This window comes from Poecilia reticulata, chromosome 14 (assembly GCF_904066995.2).
Source record: "Poecilia reticulata chromosome 14, P_reticulata-male-v2, whole genome shotgun sequence".
Lineage (NCBI taxonomy): Eukaryota > Metazoa > Chordata > Actinopteri > Cyprinodontiformes > Poeciliidae > Poecilia > Poecilia reticulata.
The window spans coordinates 428,611-437,408 of NC_088843.1; the positions used below are offsets into that span (position 1 = coordinate 428,611).

Sequence of the window (8,798 nt, forward strand, 5' to 3'; positions counted from 1 at the left end):
TTTTTTACAATAAAAAAAAGCAGGGCTGCACAGTGGAGCAGTGGGTAGAGCTGTTGCCTTGCAGCAAGAAGGTTCTGGGTTCGATTCCCGGTCTTTCTGCATGGAGTCTCCATGTTCTCCCTGCATGGTGGGTTTTCTCCTGGTACTCCGGTTTCCTCCCACAGTCCAGAAACATGACTGTCAGGTTAATTGGCCTCTCCAAATTGCCCCTAGGTGTGAGTGTGTGTGTGCATGGTTGTGTGTCCTGTGTGTCTCTGTGTTGCCCTGCGACAGACTGGCGACCTGTCCAGGTGACCCCGCCTCTCGCCCGAAACGTTGGCTGGAGATGGGCACCAGCAACCCTCCCGACCCCACTGAGGGACAAGGGTGCAAGAAGATGGATGGATGGATATTTACAATAAAATGTTTTATTTACCAGTTAATCTCCGTTTTCTCGTAATAATAATGTTTATTTTTTAAAGCTGTGTTTCACACAGACGGGCTCTGATTGGTCCGTCCTCACAGGTTCAGGTAATAATTTCCACTGGAAACCAAAGAAAATATCTCTTTAGTTGACTAAAAATTCAAACTACATTTTTATTTCATGTTTCAAAAAATAAAAACGTAAAAAAGGTCAGTTTCTAATATGACCTGTAGAGGGCGCTGAGTTCTGAAAACATTCAGAATCAGAACAACATCCTGGACTTTCAGCTGCATAAAGCATAAATCCCTCTTACGGTTTAAATGTTTTAATATGCGAGATAACAATCATCTTTTATTTAACCAACCTTCACTCAATTTAATAAAAAGTTTTACTTTCCCAGCATGCAACAGGAACGCTGGACAGAAAACGAATCATTTCCTTCGTCTGATTTTAATCTGCTGGAGCTTTTAAAGCTTTACGTGTTATAGCTGTACATTTATCATCTAATATTCTATGTTTCTCATGTTAAGTGTGTATAACTGTGTTCATGATGTGGACCCAGGAAGATTAGCTGTTGCTATGGTAACTACTGATGGGGATCCAGACACACACACAGAGGAAAACATGTCAGTTTGACTCTTTACTGATATTTCCTGATATTTTCTCATATTTTCAGATATTTCCTGATATTTTCAGACATTTTCTGATATTTTCTCATATTTCCTGATGTTTCCAGGTGTCTCCATGTTTCCAGGTGTCTCCATGTTTCCAGAGCAGCAGTTATGCAACAGAAACCTGATCCTGTTTGTCGTCTTTCTGGTTTCTGACAGACGTTGTGGAAAAGCTTCTGGCTCTCAGCTCAGCTCCGTGTTTTAACACGCTACCTCTGATCTGCTCCTCGGATTCAACGTCACACTTCAGGAAGATGGTCTTCTCTGCTCCGAACTGCTGCTCCAGGGCCTGCAGGGGGCGCTCTGCTGCAGCCTCGTTAATGTCCAGCAGAGCCACCTGCACAGGTCAGAACATGAGAAACACCATCAGTCGGCTGTGAGCCTCATGCAGAGACCAGAACTGGATTCTGATCTTCATGTTAACTCTGAGTTTAACAAGCTGGATGAGAGCATTAATGCAACATTCGGCCACAAAGTGTTAAAACTACATTATTCTAATAATCAGCACATCTGTCATTTAACCCATTCAGTTCAGTTTATACTAGTGATGGTAGATGAGGCGTCGTATCGTTTCGACCCAAAGCAAAACTGTTGATTCTGTGTCACTGAATACTGACACATGCTGGACATGCTGGACATTAAAAATCCTGCAGGCAACGTGGGGATTTGATGACCAGGTCCAGGGGAGCCCAAAGTCTGCCAGCATCCTGCAGGTCCCTAGTTCAACACACCTGGATTAAATGAGGCTCGTTTGAGGCCTAGAAGGAGCTTTGAGAAGCTGAACGGGTTGTTTCTGCCAGCAGGGAGAGAATAAAACATGTGTGGACACCCTGACCTATCCACAAATATTATGGAATATTACATGTTGTATTATGTCATATCTTCAGTTAAATTTAAAATAGATTTATATACAGTCAATAAATAATGTGAACATGAACCATAAAGTGAACATTTAAGTGAATGTTTGGAATGAGGATGGATGGACTGTTTTTGTTCCACACATTGTTATTTAAAAAAACAAAAAAAAAGTTTTTACAACCTGTTGAAATTGAGCCTGTTACGCTTTTTGACAAAACTTCTGCTGTAGAAAAAAAGGAAGTAAACTCTACATTTACAGTGATCCCTTGTTTTTCTTAGGCGTTGCGTTCAGAAAATAACCTGAAATCCGTGAAGTAGTTCCCTTTATGTTTTACAGTTATTACACAGCATTAATAAATACATTAAACCAAAGAACAAAACCTGTTTTCAGGTCAGCGGATGTTCATCAATCAGCATTAATGTGATCCAGTCGGTCATTACAGCTTCTCCTCCAAGCTGCACCAGATTCACAGCTGGATCTACGGCAGAGCCACGGATCTCATCAACGAGCCTCCGGTCCGGTTCTGCTGCCTCTGGCTACAGTTTGATTCTCCAGCAGACATTGAAAGTTTCAGTTTCCATCTCCTGATGGCCAATCTGTGTTAAACACTGTAACGTTATTGGCACTCAGGAAGCGCAGAGACTGTTTTTACCAACCATTTGGTCAATCAGGACGAAGAACACTGGAAAAAAACTGCACAGAAAAATCAGCGAAACCGTGAAAAGTGAACGGCGTCACAGCGAGGAGGGATCACTGTGTATGAAATGATTTATAATAAAGACGGAGTCATTTGTAGAATGGCTGCATATCTGAGTTTATCCAGGTGAATCTGGGACTTTATTCTCCTGCCTCATGATGCCTCAGCACTGAAAAGGTGGATTTATTTAAATAAGACAGTTTAGTGAAACATATGCGAGTCTTAACCTGCAGAACATGATATGAAAGTAAACTAAAAGTCAGTTTCAGCTGAATTTGGGTTCAGATAGATTAAGTAGAAACTGACAAGAACCGGATGAAACGACAAAATGAAAAATGTATTTTCCAATATAAGATCAAAATGGTCCCAGAGAGGAAACGTTTCCTCTGAAGCTGCTCCGTAGATGATGCTGTAAAAGATCAATAACTCCTTTGCTTTTGACAGATTCGCTTCCTTACAAACAGTTTGATCATCAATATTTGATCATCTGAGCGAAAAATCCTTCAAACATCAACATGAGAAAAGTTTCTGCTGGATTAACGTCAATACAGATCAGAGATTATCTGGGGATTATTAACTAATCAATAACTGGATGTGAAAGGTGATTAATAGACGAACAGAGTAGGAACCAGGAGAAACTGACACTGATCAATAATCAATTACTGTCGTGAATTGAGTTTTCTGTGTGTTCTCCACTCATCTTCATCTCCACCAGTGTTTCTCAACCTGTTTCAGCCCAGCGCCCCCCCAGCCCTAATCCAGGCCCCTCACCGCCCCCCACCAAAAAATTTGTAGGCTAGTTGCACTGAACATTATTTTATTATTAATGTTACTATCATTATTGTAGATGTTTTGAATCGCCGCACCGATTATGTTTCCCGGACACTTCAGCGCCTTACGCTGCTTCACCTCGCGCACATAACGGGGTAAATGTAGCGCGCGGGGGGGGAGCGTATGTTTCTACGTTTCTTCGTGGGGGGGCGCCGATTTATGTTTTCGCATCCACATGAATAATGTGTAGTTACGCCCCTGCCCATGACACTTCAACAATATTATTTTACCTTTTATCTGAAAATAGTGTCTGTTTATTCTTGCCATACAGTCTCTGTATTAATTATTGCTCTAAAGGTCTTGCCATACCAGTTTATTCCTCTGTATTTACTTTAGTTTCTTAGTTTATTCTTGCATTTTGTTCTTCATTCATTTCCATTTAGTTTCATTTGATTAGTTTTATCCTCTCTTGGTTTATTGTTATGTCCACTTTAGTTTCTTTCCTGTTGCTACATTTATTTTATCGTTTATTCACCATCAGTAATCTTCACTCATCACCTGCTGCTCCGCCTAATCATCATGTTTCACATCATGTGTTGATTTTTTACTGTTCAGCGTCGGATTCTCTGTTTTTATGCCATAATTCACATCTAGTTCGTCGCTCCATTTTGTCCGCTTCTCGTGTTTCAGAGTTTTGCACAATGTGCGCGGATTTTTTATTTATTTTTTTATTTATTTTTTTATTTTTAACTCCCTAAGATGCAGGGCGGTCGGGAAACATATCGATGGGGAAAAGGCATACTTTTAAAACAACGGAAACAATTTCTGCATTCTGGTTATTGAAATGTTAAAGTGCTGTGTTGTTCTATCACCCCGTTTCATACCGGACCACTTACAGCACCGTGTTAACGCTATAAAATGAACGCTCTCTATCGTGGTATCACCCATGGAGGGATTTCTTTATTTCTTTATTTAAATGGGTTCATTTTTCAGAGGGATACACAGTGAGGGCATCATGATTTTAGTAATTACATGTTTATAAGAGCCATTTTCTGTTGTCCTTCCATGGAAGCAGGCAGGTTTCAAACGGAAATAAAAGACTTTTTAATATAAATTGCTGCTTTGACATGATCACAGAACTGCCAAAACATATGTAGCTACATAAATACCAGACAAAGTGAATCACAGCAGCGTCATCAGCCGGTGTGACGCTGAACTGATGCGGAGCCATGAAGCTACAAACACTGAATAGAAGAAGAGCTGCCATCATACAGCTGCAGCTAAACATGGTTTAATGTTACACAATACAGTTTTACCAAGTTGCTCAAAGTCTAAACTGGTATTGTTGTGCATTTAAGGTGTAAAGTTTACCTTCGACCAAACGTCCCCCAAAGGCATCCCAGCGCCCCCCTTTTGTAAAAATGTCCGCCAGCGCCCCCTGCCGTGCTCTGAACGCCCCCTGGGGGGCGGTACCGCCCACGTTGAGAACCGCTAATCTACACTCATCTTCATCTCCTCCATGTTCTCTCTCACCTCCACCAAACAGCCACGTCATGACAGTTAGTAAATGTGTGATTATTTCAGTAATGATCTTGATTAATGTGATTGGTTGTAACAAAAAGACGTTTTTATTCTTTTCTTTATTCATTGAAACGTTTCCAGTCGGATCCATAAAACTTCATCTCATCAAACTGAAGACATTCAATAAAAACATTGAGTTTTCAGCGCCTGGAATAATCGACTGAATTGATCTTCGTCGCATCGTTTTGGATTTGAATATAATTTCCCTCTGGGATCAACAAACTCTTTAATTTGAATGTCTTTGGAGCGTTAGCTTTAGCCGCTGCCGACATTTAAAACTCCATTAAAACAGAAAACATCTTTTATTAAAGCTGCAAAGTTTCACTTTTATAAAAATCTGTTTTTCTCATGTCGGTATGATTCAGATAATCGGAGGAAAAAACGTTTAGCTGGTTTGTATGACGCAGTTTTAGGGATGTACCAATGAAAAATAAGAATTAAGATAAAAGGGTCATAATAGAATAAAGATGTAATAATAAGTCATAATATTGTAACATTATAAAAATAATGTAGTAATATTACGACTTTGTTCTGATAACTATGTTTAGTTATTGTCTTAGTGTGGCTCTACTGCCACCTGCAGAATCTCACTGCTCAGTCAGAATCAACCAATCAGAGAGAGGGGGAGGGTCTTAGTGCTGCCAATCACGCGGTGTATGCGCTGCTCACACCCTGCTGTGGTACAGCCGGTTCACCAGCAGTGATGGGAAGCATCAGCAGTAATGCTGCAGTGTGTACCCGAGGATGATTGACAGCACCAAGCCCCTCCTCCTGGCTCTGATTGGTTGTTTCTGACGGAGAGATTGATATTTTTCTGTCTCATATTTTTAATAAGTTTCAAACTTTCTTCTGTTTAGTTGGAGCATCTTTTACTAAATATGGCTGTGAAGCAAACTGATGATTTAAAGATGTTTTTCTGATGTTTGTTTGGTTTTAGTGAGATTTAAATAATGAATGTAATAAATTTCACTGCATTTCTGCTGATTGTGTCGTTTTAATGACGTTTCACGTTTTCTCTCTGGAAATAAGAAACTTTAAAGCTTCTGATTCTTCGTTTCACTGATTGTGTTGGAAAATGTTTTTGTTTCTCATCCATAGAAATCATTTACCAAAGATTGCTCCAGGTCAAAGGTCAAACCTCATGGACTTTAACCTTTTGTCCTTATTGGAAGCCCTGTATGTTTTTACTGCATACTTATATATTAAACTTTATGAATATTTTTCATTAGCAAAAATCTGTTTCCTCCTTTTCTTTCCACTTCTCTTCGCCTGTCATGACGACATTTATCTGGACGATAAGTCGACTCAAGTTATCGCGATAAACGATATTATTTTTGTTTTGATACCCAGTAAAAAGTCATAATAATGCAGGAGCTCAGAAATATCCCAGATCAGGAAACTTTAATTCCTTCTGTTGAGGCTTTAGTGGCTCTTTATCTGACTGAATCGACAGGAAGACGTGGGGCAAAGGTCAGCAGGCCGGGAATCGAACCAGCGCGCCTCATATGTAACAGAAACAAATGTGAATCATAATTCACATGTCATAATGTCAGATGGCACCAAACGGAAACTTCAGTCATTCAGTTGTTAGAAAGAGAAAAACAATAAATCATCCAATGACTGAGTTTAATTTGTCATGTGATCAATAGATTGTATTGATTTATTGTGACGGTCCAGAGAAACGACTGGCTTCCACTAAAACCAGAACATTTCCTGGATTTCCCAGTTGGATGGTAGCTTCAAACCGTCTCTGTAGAAATCATTTACCAGAGATACAAAGGTCAAAGGTCGCTCCTCTTTGTGCCAGCGGAGCGTTTTACGACCCGTCAGGAAAATCAAACCGTTTGTTTTTAAAGGTCAGGCTGCTAACTTGGATTTCCATCTTTATAGTTAATTTTTCTACACTGGGAAAAATTCCTCCTCCTCCCATCAACTCAGCATGATGCTGCCACCACCGTGTTTCAGGCTCCACCCGAGCTGCTGGTCTCTGCTGCTAATCTGAACAGTTTAGTTCAGATGTGCTGTTGAACTTTTCTCTGTGAAACTTAATCAAGACTCTTAAGACTAAAGAGGCAGAATACTAAAAGCATGCCACACTTTTCAGAAAACAGCATCTTTCATCTGCTAAGTTATTTAAAAACTTTGTTTAAAAAGATTCCAGAGCATTTAAAGTTCAGAGCATCTTGACCACACAGTAATAACATGTTTTATCCTGAAGAATGGCAGCAATTATTAATTATTAGAATAATTATTGATGAATTTATCTCCAATATCATCAGAACAAACTCATCATGTCTGTTTCTATGATTTATTGCTTTTTTCTTAAAGAAAAGGTTTCATTTTATTTGTTGTTTTCTTCATGTTATTTAAAATTCCTTCCTGATCTGGTGTTAAATGTTCATTACAGTTTAAATGAGGATGTTTTTGTGCTGTGATGATTCTTGGAGACTATTTGAATATTTTTCGTATGATGATAAAACTTTGTTGGTTTAGTGGAAGAATAAATGGAAGTAAAGTTCAAAAGAAACATCTGAGCAACAAAAACAAAGTCTGAAATATAATAAATGATGCGCAGCCTCAGTCTGCTCTTTCTTTCTCACGCAGGTCTATTTTTATGATAATATTTAGCTTCACATTTAAATAATGCAAACTCAAACAAATAATTTGCCTCCTTCGTGTGGGAAGGAAATATTAGAAGTGAGTGTCAGAGTGAATCAGTCATCCTGAAACTTTTACAGCCGTTTTTACTCCAACAGATCAGGATCGGTTCTGACGGGACCTGCAGGATGGAGGAGCAGCCCTGATCTGAGTATTACCTGGTTACTATCTGGTTACTATCTGGTTACTATCTGGTTATTATCTGGTTGTTTCCTGACCTTGGCTCCGTTCTCCAGCAGGATCTCCGCCAAGGCTCTCCCGATCCCCATGGCCGCTCCGGTCACCACCGCGGTTTTCCCCACCAGCGCCATCTCAGCCGGGCTCTACAGCTTCAGGAAGGCTGCACGGCGTTAAAGATCCTCTTCCACGGAATCTGCTTTAACTATCGCCACCCACGAACTGCCTCCGCCCACAAAAGCCGGACCTGCGGGTCTGAGCCTGCTGAGGCCTGGAACACGGAGTTCCTCTGGTTCCGTTCACCTCAGAGGCATAAAGGGAAACTAACTGCCGATGACAGAAACACTGGAGATGTTTGGATTGTTGCACCATCGTGATTCATTTGGGGTGTAAATCCCCACATGACTCAAATCTTTTCTCTTTTTTCTCCCCTCGTTTTTCCCGATGATTCATAAGTAAAAAATTTCCTCATCTCCAAAAAACATCAAGATTTATTTCTGTAGCAGCTGAACAGTAATGTAAATATAATCTGAAATGTAAATATAATTTGATATGGTCGTTTTGTCCCGTTTGGACCCGAGTTAAAATAACTAAACCATAAAATAAAACGGCTTCTCAGGAGTTGTGCCAGGTGCTGTGGCAGCATGTGACCGCCAGATGGAGACAGAGAGCCGCCGTGACTCCTTTAACGGAAAGAGTAAGAGATTTTGTTTTTATATCTGAATTCAGAGATTAAAAGTCAGATATTTGTTCAGTGGCTCTGATCTGCTTCCGCATATTCTTGACTCAATATCTAAAAAATAAAAGCTCTGTCACTGGGTGAACAAATAAATGATACATTTCAACTTTTTAACAATTTTATAAAATCAAGCTAACAGATTTCAGCTGAATCTGATAAACATTTTGACCCAGTAGTTATTCAGCTACTGCTGTTTTTTATTGTATATAAATATACTGTATGTAAAGTATGACATGATCATG

At 39.8% G+C, this 8,798-nt stretch overlaps 1 protein-coding gene and 1 long non-coding RNA gene across 2 annotated transcripts in view; one reads left to right on the plus strand and one right to left on the minus strand.

Annotated features, from left to right (window-relative positions):
- LOC145554818 (uncharacterized) overlaps window positions 1-2,951 on the plus strand; it is an 8,008-nt gene extending 5,057 nt beyond the window's left edge. Inside the window, exon 2 of the long non-coding RNA XR_014090827.1 lies at window positions 1,234-2,951. This is a non-coding gene — a long non-coding RNA (uncharacterized LOC145554818). The remainder of the gene's footprint in view (window positions 1-1,233) is intronic.
- The window catches only part of LOC103460018 (15-hydroxyprostaglandin dehydrogenase [NAD(+)]-like), an 11,975-nt gene extending 3,787 nt beyond the window's left edge, over window positions 1-8,188 (minus strand). Inside the window, exons 1-2 of the mRNA XM_081615437.1 lie at window positions 7,859-8,188; window positions 1,288-1,411 (exon numbers count right to left, since the gene is read on the minus strand). Of these exons, the coding sequence (XP_081471563.1) occupies window positions 1,288-1,411; window positions 7,859-7,951 (217 nt within the window). The 5' untranslated portion in view covers window positions 7,952-8,188. The remainder of the gene's footprint in view (window positions 1-1,287; window positions 1,412-7,858) is intronic.
- Window positions 8,189-8,798: the final 610 nt, after the last annotated feature.